A 22,971-nucleotide genomic window follows, 5' to 3' on the forward strand; every position below is an offset into this window, starting at 1 on the left:
AAAACAATTTACAATAGCATCATAAAGAACACTTAGGACTAAGTTTACCCAAGGAGACAAAAAGACATGTACACTGAAAACTAGAGAAGCCCGTGCAATGAGACGTCCGTGGACAAGGGGAGGAGCGAAGATGACGGAGGAGTAGGAAGGGAGACTACTTTCTCCCCCACAAATTCATCAAAAGAACATTTAAACGCTGAGTAAATTGCACAAAACAACTTCTGAATGCCGGCAGAGGACATCAGGCACCCAGAAAAGCAGCCCATTGTCTTGGAAAGGAGATAGGAAAAAATATAAAAGACAAAAAAAGAGACAAAAGAGGGAGGGATGGAGCTCCATTCTGGGAAGGGAGTCTTAAAAAGAGAGAAGTTTCCAAACACCAGGAAACACTCACTGCCGAGTCTGTGGAGAGCCTTGGAAGCACAGAGGGCAACATAACAGGGAGGAAAAATAAATAAATAATTAAAACCCACAGATTACGAGCCCAGCGGTAACTCCCCCAGCACAGAAGCAGCGCAGACGCCTGCACCCGCCACTAGCAAGTGGGGGCTGGGCAGGGAGGCGCGAGCTGCATCACTTAGAATAAGGACCTGGCCTGAATGCCCTGAGCGCTATCTGAGCGAACTAACTTGGGCTAGCAAACCAGACGGTGGGATAACTACCACGGGAAAAGCCAGCCCTAACCTAAGACACCGCCAGGCCCGCGCACGGAACAAAGGACTGAACAGAGATAGCCGGCTGCAGACCATCCCCCTCTGGTGACAGGCAGCCAGAGTTGGAAGGGGGCAATCGCAGCCCCAGAGAGACATGATCTACAAAACTGTAAGCAGGCTTCTTTGCTAACTAAGACTTCTTGGGGTTCTGGACGGTCAACATTCACCTGAGAATGTGCGCCGGTTGTACACCCAGAAAACTAAGCGGCAGGGATGGCGGAGGCGATAAGTCGCAGCGACTGCGCTCACCAAACACCTCATTACCTGAGCTGCTCGGACCTGGGAAGGGCACAAAACGCAGGCCCAACTGAGTCTGTGCCTCTGAGGACTACCCGAGCGCCTGAACCTGAGCGGCTTAGACCTGGGAGGTGCATGCAGCCCAGGGCTGCCCTTGGACGGTTCCCGGGGGAGCAACCTAGAGCCTGAGCAGTGTGGGCAGGAAGGGCACACGCGCCGTGAGCGAGGGCAAACCCAGTGTGGCTGAGGCACTGCGAGCACATGCCAGTGTTATTTCTTTGCAGCGTCCCTCCCTCCCCACAGCGCGACTGAACAAGTGAGCCTAAAGAAAAAAAAAAAAAAAGTGTCCACCACCGCCCCCTTTGTGTCAGGGTGGAAATCAGACACTGAAGAGACCAGCAAACACAAGAAGCTAAAACAGAGGGAACCCCCTGGGAAGCAACAGGTGCAATAGATTAAAACCCTGTCATTAGTACCAACTACACAGGAAGGGCCCTATAGATCTTGAGAAATATAAGCCGGACCAAGGAACTAGCCGAAAATGAACTGACCCCACTCACACTGCCCACAACACCACCAGAGAAAGTCCTAGATATATTTTTACTATTTTTACGACCATTTTTTTTTTTTAAATTTTTAAAAAATTTTAAGTCCTCTATTACTCCTTTAATTTTCACTTTTATAACCCACTATTACTTTGCAAAAAAAAAGACCCTATTTTTTAAAAAGCAAACTTCATATATATTTTTTTAATAATTTTTGTGACTTTTTTTTTTCCTCTTTTTTTTTTTCTTCTTTAACATTGTATTTTTGAAATTCCAAACTCTACTCTAGATTTTTAATGTTTTCTTTTTGGTATTTGTTATCAATTTTGTACCTATATTTTTTTTATAATTTTTGTGACTTTGTTTTTTTTTTCTTTTTCTCTTTCTTCTTCTTCTTCTTTTCTTTAACATTGTATTTTCAAAATTCCAAATTCTACTCTAGATTTTTAATTTTTGCTTTTTGGTATTTGTTATCAATTTTGTACCTTTAAGAACCCAATCTTCAGTATCCATTTTTACTTGGGAGCGAGATTACTGGCTTGACTGCTCTCTCCCCCTTTGGACTCTCCTTTTTCTCCACCGGTCGCCTGTGTCTCCTCCCTAACCCCTCTCTGCTCTACCCAACTTTGTGAATTTCTGTGTGTTCCAGATGGTGGAGAACACTTAGGGAACTGATTACTGGCTGGATCTGTCTCTCTCCTTTTCATTCCCCTCTTTTATCCTCCTGGCCACCTCTGTATCCTTCCTCCCTCTTCTCTTCTCTGTATAACTCCGTGAACATCTCTGAGCGGTCCAGTTGTGGAGTGCACGTAAGGAAGTGATTACACGCTAGCCTGCTCTCTCCTCTACTGATTCCACCTCATCTCATTCGGGTCACCTCTAACTCCCTCATCCCTCTTCTCTTCTCCATGTAATTCTGTGAACCTCTCTGGGTGTCCCTCACTGTGGAGAAACTTTTCATCTTTAACCTAGATGTTTTATCAATGGTGCTGCATAGAAGGAGAAGTTTTGAGACTACTGTAAAAATAAGACTGAAAACCGGAAGCAGGAGGCTTAAGTCCAAACCCTGACTCCAGGGAACTCCTGACTCCAGGGAACATTAATTGACAGGAGCTCATCAAACGCCTCCATACCTACACTGAAACCAAGCACCACCCAAGGGCCAACAAGTTCCAGAGCAAGACATACCATGCAAATTCTCCAGCAACACAGGAACACAGCCCTGAGCTTCAAGATACAGGCTGCCCAAAGTTACTACAAAACCATAGACATCTCATAACTCATTACTGGACACTTCATTGCACTCCAGAGAGAAGAAATCCAGCTCCACCCACCAGAACACCGACACAAGCTTCCCTAACCAAGAAACCTTGACAAGCCACCTGTACAAACCCACCCACAGTGAGGAAACGCCACAATAAAGAGAACTCCACAAACTGCCAGAATACAGAAAGGACACCCCAAACTCAGCAATATAAACAAGATGAAGAGACAGAGGAATACCCAGCAGGTAAAGGAACAGGATAAATGCCCCCCAAACCAAACAAAAGAGGAAGAGATAGGGAATCTACCTGATAAAGAATTCCGAATAATGATAGTGAAAATGATCCAAAATCTTGAAATCAAAATGGAATCACAGATAAATAGCCTGGAGACAAGGATTGAGAAGATGCGAGAAAGGTTTAACAAGGACCTAGAAGAAATAAAAAAGAGTCAATATATAATAAATAATGCAATAAATGAGATCAAAAACACTTTGGAGGCAACAAATGGTAGAATAACAGAGGCAGAAGATAGGATTAGTGAATTAGAAGATAGAATGGTAGAAATAAATGAATCAGAGAGGAAAAATGAAAAACGAATTAAATGAGGACAATCTCAGAGACCTCCAGGACAATATTAAATGCTACAACATTCGAATCATAGGAGTCCCAGAAGAAGACAACAAAAAGAAAGACCATGAGAAAATACTTGAGATAATAGTTGAAAACTTCCCTAAAATGGGGAAGGAAATAATCACCCAAGTCCAAGAAACCCAGAGAGTCCCAAACAGGATACACCCAAGGCGAAACACCCCAAGACACATATTAATCAAATTAACAAAGATCAAACACAAAGAACAAATATTAAAAGCAGCAAGGGAAAAAACAACAAATATCACACAAGGGAATTCCCATAAGGATAACAGCTGATCTTTCAATAGAAACTCTTCAAGCCAGGAGGGAATGGCAAGACATACTTAAAGTGATGAAAGAAAAAAGCCTACAGCCCAGATTACTGTACCCAGCAAGGATCTCATTCATATATGAAGGAGAAATCAAAAGCTTTACAGACAAGCAAAAGCTGAGAGAATTCAGCACCACCAAACTAGCTCTCCAACAAATACTAAAGGATATTCTCTAGACAGGAAACACAAAAAGGGTGTATAAACTCAAACCCAAAACAATAAAGTAAATGGCAACGGGATCATATTTATCAATAATTACTTTAAACGTAAATGGGTTGAATGCCCCAACCAAAAGACAAAGACTGGCTGAATGGATACAAAAACAAGACCCCTATATATGTTGTCTACAAGAGACCCACCTCAAAACAGGGGACACATAAAGACTGAAAGTGAAGGGCTGGAAAAAGATTTTCCATGCAAATAGGGACCAAAAGAAAGCAGGAGTAGCAATACTCATATCAGATAAAATAGACTTTAAAACAAAGGCTGTGAAAAGAGACAAAGAAAGTCACTACATAATGATCAAAGGATCAATCCAAGAAGAAGATATAACAATTTATAAATATATATGCACCCAACATAATAGCACTGCAATATGTAAGACAAATGCTAACAAGTATGAAAGGGGAAATTAACAATAACACAATAATAGTGGGAGACTTTAATACCCCACTCACACCTATGGATAGATCAACTAAACAGAAAATTAACAAGGAAACACAAACGTTAAACGATACAATAGACCAGTTAGACCTAATTGATATCTACAGGACATTTCACCCCAAAACAATGAATTTCACCTTTTTCTCAAGCAGACACGGAACCTTCTCCAGGACAGATCACATCCTGGGCCATAAATCTAGCCTTGGTAAATTCAAAAAAATTGAAATCATTCCAAGCATCTTTTCTGACCACAATGCAGTAAGATTAGATCTCAATTATGGGAGAAAATTATTAAAAATTCCAACATATGGAGGCTGAACAACACGCTGCTGAATAACCAACAAATCACAGAAGAAATCAAAAAAGAAATCAAAATTTCCATAGAAACAAATGAAAATGAAAACACAACAACCCAAAACCTATGGGACACTGTAAAAGCAGTCCTAAGGGGAAAGTTCGTAGCAATACAGGCATACCTCAAGAAACAAGAAAAAAGTCAAATAAATAACCTAACTCTACACCTAAAGCAACTAGAAAAGAAAGAAATGAAGAACCCCAGGGTTAGTAGAAGGAAAGAAATCTTAAAAATTAGGGCAGAAATAAATGCAAAAGGAACAAAAGAGACCATAGCAAAAGTCAACAAAGCCAAAAGCTGGTTCTTTGAAAGGATAAATAAAATTGACAAACCATTAGCCAGACTCATCAAGAAACAAAGGGAGAAAAATCAAATCAATAAAATTAGAAATGAAAATGGAGAGATCACAACAGACAACACAGAAATACAAAGGATCATAAGAGACTATTATCAGCAATTATATGCCAATAAAATGGACAACGTGGAAGAAATGGACAAATTCTTAGAAAATTACAACTTTCCAAAACTGGACCAGGAAGAAACAGAAAATCTTAACAGACCCATCACAAGCATGGCAAATTGAAACTGTAATCAGAAATCTTCCAGCAAACAAAAGCCCAGGTCCAGATGGCTTCACAGCTGAATTCTACCAAAAATTTAGAGAAGAGCTAACACCTATCCTACTCAAACTCTTCCAAAAATTTCAGAGGAAGGTAAACTTCCAAACTCATTCTACGAGGCCACCATCACCCTAATATCAAAACCTGACAAAGATGCCACAAAAAAAGAAAACTACAGGCCAATATCACTGATGAACATAGATGCAAAAATCCTTAACAAAATTCTAGCAATCAGAATCCAACAACACATTAAAAAGATCATACACCATGACCAAGTGGGTTTATCCCAGGGATGCAAAGATTCTTCAATATCCACAAATCAATCAATGTAATACACCACATTAACAAATTGAAAAATAAAAACCCTATGATTATCTCAATAGATGCAGAGAAAGCCTTTGACAAAATACAACATCCATTTATGATAAAAAAACTCTCCAGAAAGCAGGAATAGAAGGAAAATACCTCAACATAATAAAAGCTATATATGACAAACCCACAGCAAACATTATCCTCAATGGTGAAAAACTGACAGCATTTCCCCTAAAGTCAGGAACAAGACAAGGGTGCCCACTCTCACCACTACTATTCAACATAGTTTTGGAAGTTTTGGCCACAGCAATCAGAGCAGAAAAAGAAATAAAAGGAATCCAAATTGGAAAAGAAGAAGTAAAACTCTCACTGTTTGCAGATGAATGATCCTCTACATAGAAAACCCTAAAGACTCCACCAGAAAATTACTAGAACTAATCAATGAATATAGTAAAGTTACAGGATATAAAATCAACACACAGAAATCCCTTGCATTCCTATATACTAATAATGAGAAAATAGAAAGAGAAATTAAGGAAGCAATTCCATTCACCGTTGCAATGAAAAGAAGAAAATACTTAGGAATATATCTACCTAAAGAAACTAAAGACCTATATATAGAAAATTATAAAACACTGGTGAAATAAATCAAAAAGGATACTAATAGATGGAGGAATATACCATGTTCATGGATTGGAAGAATCAATATAGTGAAAATGAGTATACTACCCAAAGCAATTTATAGATTCAATGCAATTCCTATCAAGCTACCAATGGTATTCTTCACAGAGCTAGAACAAATAATTTCACAATTTGTATGGAAATACAAAAAACCTCAAATAGCCAAAGCGATCTTGAGAAAGAAGAATGGAACTGGAGGAATCAACCTGCCTGACTTTAGGCTCTACTACAAAGCCACACTCATCAAGACAGTGTGGTATGGGCACAAAGACAGAAATATAGATCAATGGAACAAAATAGAAAGCCCAGAGATAAATCCACGCACATATGGACACCTTATCTTTGACAAAGGAGGCAAGAATATACAATGGATTAAAGACAATCTCTTTAACAAGTGGTGCTGGGAAAACTGGTCAACCACTTGTAAAAGAATGAAACTAGAACACTTTCTAACACCATACACAAAAATAAACTCAAAATGGATTAGAGATCTAAACGTAAGACCAGAAACTATAAAACTCCTAGAGGAGAACATAGGCAAAACACTCTCTGACATACATCACAGCAGGATCCTCTATGACCCACCTCCCAGAATATTGGAAATGAAAGCAAAAATAAACAAATGGGACCTAATTAAACTTAAAAGCTTCGGCACATCAAAGGAAACTATAAGCAAGGTGAAAAGACAAACTTCAGAATGGGAGAAAATAATAGCAAATGAAGCAACTGACAAACAACTAATCTCAAAAATATACAAGCAACTCCTGTAGCTCAATTCCAGAAAAATAAATGACCCAATCAAAACATGGGCCAAAGAACTAAATAGACATTTCTCCACAGAAGACATACAGATGGCTAACAAACACATGAAAAGATGCTCAATATCACTCATTATCAGAGAAATGCAAATCAAAACCACTATGAGGTACCATTTCACGCCAGTCAGAATGGCTGCAATCCAAGTCTACAAGCAATAAATGCTGGAGAGGGTGTGGAGAAAAGGGAACCCTCTTACACTGTTGGTGGGAATGCAAACTAGTACAGCCACTATGGAGAACAGTGTGGGGATTCCTTAAAAAACTGGAAATAGAACTGCCTTATGACCCAGCAATCCCACTGCTGGGCATACACACCGAGGAAACCAGAAGGGAAAGAGACACGTGTACCCCAATGTTCATTGCAGCACTGTTTATAATAGCCAGGACATGGAAGCAACCTAGATGTCCATCAGCAGATGAATGGATAAGAAAGCTGTGGTACATATACACAATGGAGTATTACTCAGCCATTAAAAAGAATACATTTGAATCAGTTCTAATGAGGTGGATGAAACTGGAGCCTATTATACAGAGTGAAGTGAGCCAGAAAGAAAAACACCAATACAAATAGTATACTAACACATATATATGGAATTTAGAAATATGGTAACAATAACCCTGTATACGAGGCAGCAAAAGAGACACTGATGTATAGAACAGTTTTTTGGACACTGTGGGAGAGGGAGAGGGTGGGATGATTTGGGAGAATGGCATTGAAACATGTATAATATCATATATGAAATGAGTCGCCAGTCCAGGCTCGATGCACGATACTGGATGCTTGGGGCTGGTGCACTGGGACGACCCAGAGGGATGGTATGGGGAGGGAGGAGGGAGGAGGGTTCACGATGGGGAACACATGTATACCTGTGGCGGATTCATGTTGATATATGGCAAAACCAATACAATATTGTAAAGTTAAAAAATAAAAAAAAAAGTCCATGGACAGCAACGAAGAGTAGCTGCCGCTCTGTGCAGCTAAAGAGAGCCCATGCACAACAATGAACACCCAGCTCAACCAAAGATAAATAAATTTTAAAAACATAAAGTACATATTCTCAGATAAAATTTTAAAAAGATCAAGACACTTCCACTTCTGCTTAGGATGTAGAAAGTCACAAAATACCATCTCTCTTATCCTAAAAATGAGTAAAGACTAGATTCCATAAAACTGTATCTTTTCATGAACCCATTTGAAAACAGGCTTCAAGAAAACCAAGTGATCTGAATTTCAAAGCATGGCAAACCTCTGTAAGATGAGAACAGGTACTTCAAAAGTATCAAGGTAATGAAAAACAAGGAAAGACTGTCAAAGCGTCACAGACGGAAACCTAACAACACTGCTGATGAAAGTACAAATTAAGGCACAGTGCCAAGTGGGGAAAAAACCTCAGAGGAAACACTGGGGAGTTACAGTAGAACAGCTAGAGTAGAGATATCCCCTTCGGCCTCTAGACTCTGAAAATGGAGAAGGATTGGTCCTCACCGTCCATGAAGTCTGTAATAGGCCAACTGAAGTGCCAGCTGAATAAATGTATCAGGGTGAAGCTGCTTCTCCTTGGTTAGCTTTTTGCCAAAAGACGTAAAGGCATATACCACAAGCTGGAGATCGGACACCTAACAAACAGAATTAAATGGGAAGAGTGAACATATACCCAAGGAGAATACCCCCAAAGATAACCAAATTATCATTAGCATTAAATGAATAAAACAGAAATAAAGGTATTAAAAGCTATAACTTCTGAATGTTTTATGCCATCATATGTGGATGATAGCCAAATATTCATACACAGTAGTTAAAAGATAAAGTATTAACTATCAAAGAGAAAAGTGAAAAATCTACCTGCTTGAAATACTGGGCCTTAGCTTGGTTGATGTCATTTAATACTTTTTCATCCACAGTGAAAACAAGCTCCTCTGGAACCGGTATATCCCGTACTTTTTCTGAGCCCTGAAAATACGGAAAACTTAAAAATACTGTATCTATAAAAATATGAGGCGAAAAGGGAGGAAATCATTTTTTCTAACATACCTTCCATCTTCCTTCATTCTCAAGAATGTTCTCATCAACATAATAGCAGACTTTTACCAGAACCATTGCATCAAAAGGAGCATGCTAAAATGAAACCATACAAGATTTTGAATACTTTATGTAAGTTAAGACTTGACCCAGTATTTTATTTTCATTTTTGCCCCACTCTTAACACACAAGAGCAGAATTCTCATATGCCTCAACTCATAATGATAACAATAGGGATATTCTACAGTATAGTAAGTAATTGATGTATTTTATTTTCTGAGAAAGAACAAATATTTAAAGTCAGAAGCACCTAATCAGGGCTCTTGAAGTAATGGGAAGGGATGTAAAGTAAATATGAATCATAAAGAGAAAACAATTGCTATTTGTACTGGAAGTTAAAAGAGGTTCAGGGTGAACACATAGGGTTCAGGATGGGGAACACATGTATACCTGTGGCGGATTAACTTTGATATTTGGCAAAACTAATACAATTATGCAAAGTTCAAAAATAAAATAAAATAAAAAAAAGAGGTATACACATATACCTATACAATGGTAAAATGTTAAGGAATGGTGAGAGCACTGTGAAAAAGCAGATGGAGCTGCCAGTGACAGCACAGGTAACAAGACTCACCGGTCATGGACAAACCCTTTTCTAACTGCAACTCACAACTGCACAGTATTCTGTAGCTTTACAACGAATTTTCACAGACATTGCATATATTATTTCACTGAGACAATAGTGTTAAAATGCAGCCAGTAAGAAGAGCAATATTGAAGTGCCAATACTTTGGCTACCTGATGCAAAGAGCTGACTCACTGGAAAATACCCTGATGCTGGGAAAGACTGAGGGCAGGAGGAGAAGGGGGTGACAGAGGATGATATGGTTGGATGGCATCACTGATTCAATGGACATGAGTTTGAGCAAACTCTGGGAGAGAGTGAAGGACAGGGAAGCCTCGCATGCTATAGTCCATGGGGTTGCAAAGAGTTGGACATGACTGAGCAACTGAACAACAACAAACACGATCTCCACAAAACCCTCTAACAAAGAGAAGACAAAACAGTTGAAGCCAGGATTTTAAATCCAGAGAGGGAAATGTGATTATGTAGTCCAAACCACATATTCTAGTACCAACATAAGAGAGCAGCAACATGACTCTAGATTAAGAGCAAGTTAACTTTACAGTATATATGCTTTAGTAATAATGTTTTATATTAGGTTAAATAGTATTTTCAGTAATCATCTTGGGTTGCAAGAGTAACCTACATGGAATTTTGAAAGCCTATTATCTAGTGAAGACCATCAGATCAATTTTATAAATATATGGGGGATAATGCATACACATAAAATGTGTCCACACACTTTACTGAAAGAAAGCATCTCAGTTGTACAAAGACACGTGCTCATTATAAGACCAATATTTTCATCCCAAAATAGAAAATATGATTAAAATTACCTTCTCCTGAATTTGAGCAAACCGCAGGATATTGCTGCCATCAGTAAAAATCAAAGTAGTACAAGGTGGTAATTTTAGGGGGCTGGGAGTGAGGGAGGAAAGCAAGAAGATAAACTCTTGATGATGGGAGTAACTTGACCCTTACATAACAATGTAACACTCGATTTGGACAATTTAACACACAGTGAAACAAAACTCTTAAAATGAAAGTACCAAGTAAACACTAGAAAAATATAAATGCAAACAAACCAGAAGAGAGAGCAGGCAGAGGGGAAAAATGGTTATGAATAATATTAAGCTCAGTTTTAGAATGTGGAGACAGGAAGAGACTGTTAGGAGGATGAAGGCAATGTGAGATGAGCATGAAAAAGAGGGACATCCTCTGCATCCGACAAGTTAAGGAGAGATGGAAGGAAGAAGCCAGAAGGTTGTTAACTACTTTACAAAGCACAGTTTCCAGGGAACAGTGAGGCTATCAACCAGACTGAGGTGGTTAAGAAGAATCAAACAAGGAGCCAAAGAGAAAAAAGCTGAGGCAATTAACAAGAAATCTTTTGTCAACAGGGGACTCTTAAGGAAGAAGAAAGACAACTGTTAACAGACATTCTGTTACCTGCATATCAACCACTCCACCTTCTTTGGCAGTAACAACTACTTTATTTTTCTTTAGGCAACCAGCGCACATCTCTGTGGTGGTTTGAATGAGTGAGTGATTCTACTAGTGGGTCCCAAGGTTTGGCATGTGACCCAGGCCAGGTGGACTCCCTGGAACATGCACAAGATTCACACAGGCTGATACAACCAACGAGCATTATTCTCAGGTCTTTTGCTGGAACCAGAGGGGTTAAAAAAAAAAAAAAAAAGCTGGCTATTTCCATGGAGAACAATAACCTACTAGGAGAGCTGTGAAAACATGAGACTGTAGGTAAAACCATCACGTGGTACCTTCTACATAAAAATAAAGCTGAGGCTAGGAAAGTGATGCCAAAAAATGTAGAATTTTCTAATGAAAGCATTTGGACACTGGAAGTCAGCCTAACCCAAATTTAGCTGTATCCCATGCCATAAATACCTCTGTAAGGTAATAACAGTTTGATTTAGGTTTCTATCACCTAAAACTGAAAAAAATTACTGATTAATACAACTACTGAACCCAGATCAACATTACAGGTCTTTTTAGTATTTTACAGTCACTAAATCTTTGGGAGGAAAGCCCCCAAACACAAACAAACAAAAAAATCTATCTCATACTACTTTATACCAAGTCACATACTTTATGAAAAGTTACATAACAAGATTATAAATATAGATTGCAATCCTGACTTAGGTTGATTTCTTCATTTTCTTGGTTCATAGACTTCCTGAATGTCCATCAGAAAATGGCAGGGTAGAGATGATAAAGACAACCATAGGAGAACAAAAGAGAAAACAAGTTGTGTGTGTGTATATATATATTTTATAAAGAATGTAAAAAAAAAAATGCTATCCAGTACCAGATATTTTAATATCCAGAAGTAAATAATGTTCCAAAGATCCTGTGTCATTTTTTTAACAAGGTTACAAAATTACTAGGTAAATGTACAAATATAGCTACATACATTTCTCTGTGCACAGAACATATACATAATGCTATATCTTTTTAAATGTGTTGTAATTTTCAACAAGTAGCAGATTTTAAAAGAGCTTCTACTACATAAAGATACATGCAAATTCCATTTTACAGGCACACATCAAACTGTTAGCCTAACTACAGACAAAAATAACTTGTCCTATACTGTTTTCACTGAGAATTCATAACTAAAATTTTTACTCTAATGCCATAAAGCTAAAAAATGATTTATTATCCTGCCACAGGACAGCCTAACTATTGTAGATTACTGCCACTCATTTAACTGAAAAGAGTAAAAGGGAAAAGTAACTTCAGTAGTTTACTTACATCACAATTACTGCCAAATACTCCATTAGAAAAGGCAATCAAGTTATAAGATTTGTCACCCCAGCGTACTGTTGGGTCTCCATTAAGAATCTTTGCAGAAACCTAAAATAAATTTATTATTTCAAATTAAAAGAATCTTAATATTGGTTTTTAAGTATTTGTATCTTAAATATACACAAACACACATGATCTCACTTTTCCTCTCTTCAGGTAAACCAAATTTAATAAAATAATAGCTATTCTCAAGAAATAATAATTTAGGTCCTGACTATTTAAATACTCAAAATCTAAGAAATTCTACCAGAAAAGAGGATGGGACAATATTCATGAATGTTTAGAGAATATCAAAGTGAAAGGACAAGGTGTTTGCAACTTTAATAGAATAAGAAGCATGGATAAGGTTAGTCATGAAAATCTAGTTACAAGGAAAACATTTCAAGAATTCATATCCCACTAAGCCAGTTTCTCAAATGGTAGGTTTTGGCCGTAGTGAGTCAGGAAATCACTGTAAACATCTTTACAAAAAGAATAACAATAGAACATAAATATCAGAGTATATCACAGATAGTCAAAGTAATTACTGTTTTGTGAAACTTCTATTATGTACATACTTGTGTGTGTGAGCGTATGTGTGTGTATTTAATGAGCAGCAATCTAAATACGTCTAACTGTAGATTGCAGCAACTGAGCAACATTTAATTAAAATATATTCTTCAAGCTTGTTGATTCTACTTTTAAAAAAGCAGCTAACGAGGGAAAAACTGTTTCCAAGCTACAAGATTTTTCAATCCAATATTATTTATTTCTCTCATTTAATACTGATGGATGCAAAGATTCTGAGATTCCTACAATACGAATGCTTCTCTTTTATTTTTTTCCCAGGAAATGGTAATGTCCCAGAAAAAAAAAATAAAACCCCAATTATCCTTAAACTCACTAACGTCAGTGTGTTCTACAAAACCAAATGATAAAATAAGTCACAAGAGTTCTGTGATTCTTAGGACAGACCTCACCAGCTAAGGTATCAAGGCCCACTGCTGTGGGCTATAGGTAGATTTTCATGTCACCTTGGGTTTGAAAAGCTCATTTTCCCCCATGCCTTATGCAAATTTTCTGTATATATAATCAATGGAAAGGTTGGGAACCACTGCCATGTGACAAGCATGTGACAAGCAAATAATACTCATACTTCTTTAAACAACATATAAGATCTGTCTAAACAGCCTTGCCGCTCAGATGGTAAAGCATCTACCTACAATGTGGGAGACCCAGGTTCAATCCCTGAGTCAGGAAGATCCTCTGGAGAAGGAAATGGCAACCCATTCCAGTGCTCTTGCCCAGAAAACCCCATGGACAGAGGCTACAGTCCATGGGGTTGCAAAGAGTCGGACATAACTGAGCGACTTCACTTTCTTTCTTTCTAAACAGAGCTGAACAATGTGGCAAGGATTTACAAAGCATTATTTATTTATGTATAATCTTATGATATGTGTGTATGTGTAGCTAAGAAAAGGTTTTAAAAGCTTGCACAAATATTTATATTGTATGACTTAGTATTTGTGCTTTCTTTTCTTAGCTACCCCATTCTAAGATAAAAGATGTTTCCAAAATCTAGGAAACAATTGTTTTCACGATTATGTTTCAAGGTGGTTTTACAGGTGTATACTTCAAACTAAGTTGTATACATTAAATATATACAGTTTTTTGCATGTCAATTATACTTAATAAAGTGATTCTTTAAAAAAAAAAAAAATTCTTCTCATGTTCAATTTACACAAGAGTTCTCCAGAAAACTCTGTGGGAAGAAATAAAACAAGGGACTTTCCTGGTGGTCTCATAGTTAAGAATCCATCTGCCAACACAGGGGACAGAGGTCTGGCCCTTAAGTGGTAGCTACTGAAGCTCGTGCACCTAGAGCCTGTGCTCCACAACAAGAGAAGCCAGTGCAATGAGAAGCCCACACACAGCAACCAGAGTACATCCCGCCTGCCACAACTGGAAAGAAAGCCTGTGCAAAGCAACAAAGACCCAGCACGGCCAAAAATAAATAAATTCTTTAAAAAAAAAAAGAAATAACAGAACAAGATAGTTGAATACCTGAGAATAATCTTCTGGTGTAACATGTGGACTGTCATCATCTAAACAAAATACCAGTAAACTGCTCTGAATTTTTTCTAATATAGTCAGGTTCTCTGGATTAAGACTAATCAAATATTCTCGTGCCTAAAGGGCAAGAAGAAAAAATGAAATGTTACAAGTTAAATATAAAATAGTCAGAAAAGCTCAACAGGTTTTTGAAAAGTTAGAGAAAAGGTTCATCAAGAAAAGTGTAAATTCAACGACCTCTGTGATGAGTCCTGAACAGGTTTTCTTCTTCAAAAGCATGCCTAGTCCCTACATTTGTGCTACTAAATGTATAAAGGTATAAAATTATGCCTGCTTTCCTGGGTGCTCAGACAGTAAAGAAAATGCCTGCAAGTCAGGAGACCCAGGTTCGATTCCTCAGTTGGGAAGGTCCCCTGGAGAAGGAAATGGCTACCCACTCAAGTATTCTTGCCTGGAGAATCCCATAAACAGAGGAGCCTGGTGGGCTACAGTTCACGGGGTCACAAAAAGTCAATGACTGAGTGACTAACCACACATAAAGTTATGCCACCCCTAGATTTTCTGCTTGTTCAATATTGTACAATGTATTTAAAAACTGCTTAAAGCTTAAAGCCGTCTGTCCATTTGTCTTTATTTCCAAGGGCCAGCACGTCCTTGAGCTGAGTGTTTGAAGTTTAAATGTAAACAAAATAAAAGTATATACTCTCCCCAAGTCTAAATTATAGTTAATAATATTGTACTGCATATTTGAAAGTTGCTAGAGAGTAGATCTTAAAGTTCTCATCACAAGAAAAATATTTTTAAATTTTCTGTATGGCGACGGACATTAACTAGATTTACTGTGATATTTCTCAATAGAAACAAATACTGAATCCTTATGTGTATACCTGAATATAATGTTGTAAGTCAATTGTAAGTCAATTGTACCTCTAAAGAAAAGAAAAATGTAAATTATAACCTTAGCCCATCGAGTTCGCTCCTCAGTAGTTAACGCTGCTACCCCAGGTCCGTCGGGTTCACTGTGGCATTTCTTTTGGATGTATGTCAATTGCCTTTGGAAGATTAAATAAGGAAGATTCAAAAAGAGCAGAGGCAGGAGCACTAGCTACTTTGGCCTTTCATAGGTTACAAAGTTTATTAGTATTTAAGTGTTTTAATTTAAATATTATCCAAAGAATAATACTGTATTCTGTATTATCCAAAGAAAGGGATTATGGTCTCTACAGCAATGGAGTTATCTCCTACACCTTTTTTTTCCCCACAGTGATTATGTGCCTATTAATACCATCAGTATACTTGACAAGAGCTTAAGCAAATAAATTTTGTTTGATATAATTTATACTTTCAAAAGGTACATGCACTTCCAAGATCCAAGTAAATGCCCTGCATAATGGAGAAGTTTAAAAATATTCTGGTACATAATCTCACAAATATCATATACATTTTATCTAACTAAAAACTACGTGAATATATTAACAGAGGACTTATTCTATACCCAATTAATACTTGGGTTTAACCCCCAAAATAGAAATACCATGTAGTTTTAAATATTTTCACATGTGCCACTGTTACTTAAAATCATTAAAAAGACTATTCAGTTCAGTTCAGTTGCTCAGTTGTGTCCAACTTTTTGCGACCCCATGGACTGTAGCTCTCCACTCCTCCCTGTCCATCACCAACTCCTGGAGTTTACTCAAACTCATGTCCATTGAGTGGGTGATGGCATACAACTATCTCATCTTCTATCGTCCCCTTCTCCTCCCACCCTCAATCTTTCCCAGCATCAGGGTCTTTTCAAATGAGTCTGTTCTTTGCATCAGGTGGCCAAAGTATTGGAGTTTCAGCTTCAGCATCAGTCCTTCTAATGAATATTCAGGACTGATTTCCTTTAGGATGGACTGGTTGGATCTCCTTGCAGTCCAAGGGACTCTCAAGAGTCTTCTCTATCACCACAGTTCAAAAGCATTAATTCTTTGGCACTCAGCTTTATTTATAGCCCAACTCTCACATCCATACATTACCACTGGAAAAACCATAGCCTTGACTAGATGGACCTTTGTTGGCAAAGTAATGTCTCTGCTTTTTAATATGCTGTCTAGGTTGGTCATAATTTTTCTTCCAAGGAGCAAGCGTCTTTTAATTTCATGGCTACAGTCACCACCTGCAGTGATTTTGGAGCCCAAGAACATAAAGTCTGTCACTATTTCCCCATCATTTTGCCATGAAGTAATGGGACCAGATGCCATGATCTTAGTTTTCTGAATGTTGAGTTTTAAGACAACTTTTTCACTCTCCTCTCTCACTTTCATCAAGAGGCTCTTTAGTTCCTCTTCACTTTCTGTCATAAGAATGGTGTCATCTGCATATCTGAGGTTATTGATATTTCTCCCAGCAATCTTGATTCCAGCTTATGCTTCATCCAGCTCAGCATTTCTAATGATGTACTCTGCATATAAGTTAAATAAGCACGGTGACAATATACAGCCTTGACGTATTCCTTTCTCTATTTGGAACCAGTCTGTGTTTCATGTCCAGTTGTAACTGTTGCTTCTTGACCTGCATACAGATTTCTCAGGAGGCAGGTCAGGTGGTCTGGTTTATTGTGATCCACACAGTCAAAGACTTTGGCATAGTCAATAAAGAAGAAATATATGTTTTTCTGGAACTCTCTTGCTTTCTCAATGATCCAACGGATGTTGGCAATTTGATCTCTGGTTCCTCTGCCTTTTCTAAAACTAGCTTGAACATCTGGAAGTTCACGGTTCACGTACTGTTAAAGCCTGGCTTGGAGGATTTTGAGCATTACTTTGCTAGTGTGTAAGATGAGTGCAATTGTGCAGTAGTTTGAGCATTCTTTGGCATTGCCTTTCTTTGGGATTGGAATGAAAACTGACCTTTTCCAGTCCTATGGCCACTGCTGAGTTTTTCAAAAATATACTGGGTTCACCAAAAAGTTCATTAGGGTTTTTCTGTAACATCTTGGCCAATCCAAACAACGCTATGGTAATCAAAACAATATGGCACAAGTGACACTCATACAGGTCAATGGAACTGAACAGAGAGCCTACAAATAAATCCACTTACAGTCAACTGAGGTGCCAAGGAGACCAAGAATATATGGGAAATAGAAAGCCCCTTAAGTAAACAGTGTTGGGAAAATCACCACATAGAAAGAATTGAAACTGGACCCCTATCTTATACCTTACACAGAAATCAATTCAAAATAGATTTAAGGCTTAAATATTAGACCTGAAACAATAAAACTCCTGGAAGAAAATATGGGAAAAAAGCTTCCAGACATTAACCTTTTGCAATCATTTCTTAGATATGATACCAAAAGCACAGGCAACAAAAGTAAAAATAGACAAATGAGATTACATCAGACCAAAAGCTTTAGCACTGTAAAGGAAACAATGAAGTGAAAGAGCAAACTACAGAATATGAGAAAATATCTGCAAACCATATATCTGGTAAGAGGTCATGGAACCCTCACAATACAATTGCAAAAAAAACCCCAAACAACCTGATTTAAAAATGGGCAAAGGAACTGAACAGACATTTCTCCAAAGAAGATATAAAAATGGCCAAGAAATACATGAAAAAGTACTCAACATAACTAATTATCAGGGAAATGTAAATCAAAAGCACAACGAGATATTCTCTCACACCTGTCAGAATGACTACTATCAAAAAGACAAGCAGTAACAAGCACTGATGATGATGGGGAGGAAAGAGAACCCTTCTGCACTGCTGGTGGAACTGTCAATTGGTGCAGCCACTATAGAAAATTATGGAGGTTCCTCATGAAATCAAAAACAGAGATACTATATGATCCATCTGGAGAAGGCAATGGCACCCGACTCCAGTACTCTTGCCTGGAAAATCCCATGGACGGAGGAGCCTGGTGGGCTGCAGTCCATGGGGTCGCTAAGAGTTGGACACGACTGAGCGACTTCACTTTCACTTTTCATTTTCATGCACTGGAGAAGGAAATGGCAACCCACTCCAGTGTTCTTGCCTGGAGAATCCCAGAGATGGGGGAGCCTGGTGGGCTGCCGTCTATGGGGTCACACAGAGTCGGACACGACTGAAGCGACTTAGCAGCAGCAGCATGTGATCCAGTAATCCCAGTTCTGTGTACATATCCAAAGGAACTGAAACCAGGGTCTCAAAGAGACATCTGCATTCCCATGTTCCTTGCAGTATTATTCACAATAGCCAAGAGGCAAAAGCAACTTAAATATTTAATGATAGATGAATGAATAAACAAGATGTGGTATAAACATACAAATGGAATTTTATTCAGCTTTAAGAAAAAATTCCACTGTTTGCAACAGTGTGAATGAACTTGATGGACACTATCCTAAATGAAATAAGCTAAACACAGAAGAAACACTACATACTATCACTTATATGGGGAATCTAAAATAGATAAAACTCTTAAAAGCAGAAAAGAATAGCGGGTGCCAGGGGCTGGGCTAAGGAGAAAATGAGGAGGCATTAGAATCCACTTGCAATGCAGGAGACCCTGCTTCGATTCCTGGGTAGGGAAGATCTCCTGGAGAAGGGATAGGCTACTCACTCCAGTATTCTTGGGCTTCCCTGGTGGCTCAGTCAGTAAAGAATTTGTCCGCCATGCAGGAGACCTGGGTTCAATCCCTGGATTAGGAAGATCCCTGAGAGGAGGGCATGGCAAACATGTATTACATGGCACTCCAGTATTCTTGCCTGGAGAATCCCCAGGAACAGAGGAGCCTGGCGGGCTACAGTCTGTGGGGTCACAAAGAGTTGGACACGACTGAGTGACCTAGCACAGCACTGCCAAGTGATACAAAGTTTCAGTTATACAACATAAGTCAGTCCTAGAGACCTATTGTACAGCATAGTGCTGTAGTTAATAACACTTATGACACTCTTAAAAACTTGCTAAGAGGGTAGATCCTAAGGTAAGTGTTCTTACCATTAAAATTTTTTTTACAAACAAAGAGAGAAGGACACCTTTGGGGGTGATGAATATGCTTATGGTATCCATTTTGGTAACAGTTTAATCAATGTATACTTATCTCCAAACTCATCCAGTTGTACAGAAAAAATATGCACAGCTTTATATGTCAATCATACTTCAAAGGTGGTTTCAAAATAACTTCTCTATTCATATTGTAAAAAGAGGTATAGATTTGATAACTGTAATTACCCCTCTTCTCTTTCAATTTGACTATCTATGGACTTTTCAGTACACATGCAATTTTTGATATTTAAAAGCACAAAAATTCGTATTAATATTTTAGAATCATACATATTTTAAAATATTTTATCCTTGATATTTCCTCAAAACCTGCCTTCATTACTTTCCACTCATTCTTTAATTTACTGTAATTGGGTTTTGTCCTCCAGTGATTATCTTGAAAATGTGTTTCTGAATATTAGCAATGGCATCCCATAAGATCTAGCAGCTTTATCTCAGTCTCATGTTTCTCTTTATAAAGTCCTTTACCACCCAGGAGTCAATCTTGAAATTCTGTGTTGGCTTTTGTAGCACTGTTACATTGTGGTCTTTCTAACTCACTGACCAATGGTCTTTTTCACTGACTGTTGTTCTCTGCTGCTGCTGCTAAGTCACTTCAGTCATGTCCGACTCTGTGCGACCCCAGAGACGGCAGCCCACCAGGCTCCCCCGTCCCTGGGATACTCCAGGCAAGAACACTGGGGTGGGTTGCCATTTCCTTCTCCAATGCATGAAAGTGAAAAGTGAAAGTGAAGTCGCTCAGTCATGTCTGACTCCTAGCGACCCCATGGACTGCAGCCCACCAGGCTCCTCCATCCATGGGATTTTCCAGGCAAGAGTACTGGAGTGGGGTGCCATTTCCTCTATCCACCATCACATGTATGTCTTCCCAAATTTCCCCTCACTGGCCTCCCCCAACCTCTTCTACAAGTTTCTTCTTTGGTAATTTCACCCACTACTTGAATAGCTTCAATTATTACCTTTACCTAAGAGGCAACCAAATCTCTAACTTTAACCCTATTTTCTCTCTAAATTTCTAGTACCAAATTTCCAAATGCCTGTTGGATATATCCACCTCAATTTCTGCCAACATTCCAAATTAAATATACATTTAAAAATTATCTCCCTGACCTCTTCCTACAAATTAAGACAAAACTGATCTTAGAAGAAAACATAGGTATCTCTTCATGACTATGAATTAGGGAATGGTTTCTAAGATATGACAGTAAAAGTACAAATAACTAAGGAGTAGATAAACTGAACTCTATCAAAACTAAAATGTTGGCCCTTCACAAGCAACCATGAAAAAAGTGAAGTAAACACTAGAATGGGAGGAAAATATATGTAATTTATGTATATGATAAGGGACTTACATCTAGGATATAGAAAGAAGTTTTACAACTCAATAATAAAAAAGACAAATAACCCAATTAAGAATTGGTAAAGAATTTGAACAGACATTTCTCCAAGTTGTTGTTCAGTTGCTAAGTCATATCCAACCCTTTGTGACCCCATGGACTGCAGGACACCAGGCTCCCCTGTCCTTCACTACCTCCCAGAGTTTACAGTCATAGGTACATGAAAATATGTTCAATCTCGTCATCATGGAGACACAACTGTAAACCACAATGAGATCCTACTTCATACTCTCTAGGATGGCTACAATCAAAAAGGCTAACAAGTGCTGGTGAGAATGAAAATAAATTGGAACCCTCAAGTACCACTGATGTGAATGTAAATGGTGCACTCATACTGGAAAACAGTTTGGCAGTTCCTCAAATGGTTAAACATAGAAGTATGATCCAGCAATTCCACTCCAAGGAATACACCCGTGACAAGTGTCCACACGAAAACCTATACACAGATGTCCACAGCAGCATTATTCACAGCAGTCAAAAAGTCAAAACAACCCAAATGTCTATCAACTGATAAATAATTAAATAAAATGTGGTCTAGCCATAGAGTGCATTATTATTCAGTAAAAAAAAAAAAAAAAAAAAAAGGAAGTACTAATAAATGCTACCAGGAGTCTCCAATCCCTGTTAGGAACCAGGCTACACAGCAGGAGGTGAGCAGTGGGTGAGTGAGCAAAGTTCCACCTGCATTTACAGTCACTTCCCATTGCTCCCATTTACCACCTGAGTTCTGTGTCCCGTCACATCAGCAGGGGCATTCGATTCTCATAGGAGCTGTCAACTGCGCATGTGAGGGATCTAGACTGTGAGTTCCTTATGATGCCTGAGGATCTCAGGTAGAGCTGAGGTGGTGAGGCTAGCTAGCTCTGGGGAGCAGCTGCAGATACAGATTATCACTAGTGAAGAGGTCCGACTGCATAGAGATCATGATAAACCAATTGCTTATGGACTCGTATCAAAACCCTATCAGTGAGTGACAAGTGACAACCGCATAATTATTTCATTATATATTATAATGTGATAGTAATAGAAATAAAATGCACAATAAATGTAATGTTCTTGAATCATCATGAAACCAGTGCACGTCCATAGAAAAACAGTCTTCCAGGAAACCCAGTCTCTGGTGCCAAAAAGATTGAGGACCAGTGACACAGAGGACCGCCACAACATCTATGAATGTTGAAAATGTAAGGTATACTAAGTGAAAGAACCTAGACAGAAAAGGCCATTTAAGAGTCCATTTATGTGAAATGTCCAGAGAAGGAAAACCGTAGAGACAAAAGGTCAAGTGAAACAGACAGAAAGGCTACCTCAGGCTGGTGGGATGGGAGTGTTGGGGAAATATGAGAAATGTCTGCTAATGGATGGGTAAGAGTTGGGGAGCAAATGGGGAATTACTGCTTATGAGTTCAGGGTTACTTTGAGGGGTGACAAAAATATTCTAAAGTTGATTGTGAAGATGACAGCACAATTCTGAACATTCTAAGAAATGCTGAAATATATACTTTAAATGGGTGAACTGTGTAGTATGTGAATTGCCTCAAAGCCAGTATTAAAAACAAGAAAAAACTGAAAATTGAAAGGTTACTTCCTCTTCTGTTATAATACTATCTACTTACTCAGTAATAGCTTCCTTTCTTTCTAAATCCAGTTACCAATTCAAATTAATTTTATCTCCAAAACTTTTTATGCATTTATCTTTTTAAGAAAAATTTAAATTGAAGTATAGTTGATTTACAACATTGTGTTACTTTCTGATATACAACAAAGTGACTCAGTTTTATATATTCTTCTTCAGATTCTTCTCCATTATAGTTCATTATAAGATATTGAATATAGTTCCCTGTATCATACAGT

The 22,971-nt window shown here is 38.2% G+C and overlaps 1 protein-coding gene across 9 annotated transcripts in view; it reads right to left on the reverse strand.

The window, feature by feature from the left end:
- The window catches only part of CROT (carnitine O-octanoyltransferase), a 61,125-nt gene that overhangs the window by 15,309 nt on the left and 22,845 nt on the right, over positions 1–22,971 (reverse strand). For 8 of the 9 annotated variants that reach the window (XM_070787643.1, XM_070787645.1, XM_070787641.1 and 5 more), the window contains 6 exons: positions 15,653–15,746; positions 14,686–14,811; positions 12,589–12,690; positions 9,204–9,287; positions 9,015–9,122; positions 8,658–8,788 (listed from right to left, as the gene is read on the reverse strand). In XM_070787643.1, coding sequence (XP_070643744.1) covers positions 8,658–8,788; positions 9,015–9,122; positions 9,204–9,287; positions 12,589–12,690; positions 14,686–14,811; positions 15,653–15,746 — 645 coding nt within the window. Of the gene's footprint in view, positions 1–3,066; positions 3,189–8,657; positions 8,789–9,014; positions 9,123–9,203; positions 9,288–12,588; positions 12,691–14,685; positions 14,812–15,652; positions 15,747–22,971 lie in introns of all 9 variants that reach the window. The other variant, XR_011566206.1, reaches the window with a different exon arrangement.

This window comes from Bos indicus, chromosome 4 (assembly GCF_029378745.1).
Source record: "Bos indicus isolate NIAB-ARS_2022 breed Sahiwal x Tharparkar chromosome 4, NIAB-ARS_B.indTharparkar_mat_pri_1.0, whole genome shotgun sequence".
In the NCBI taxonomy this organism is placed as follows: domain Eukaryota; kingdom Metazoa; phylum Chordata; class Mammalia; order Artiodactyla; family Bovidae; genus Bos; species Bos indicus.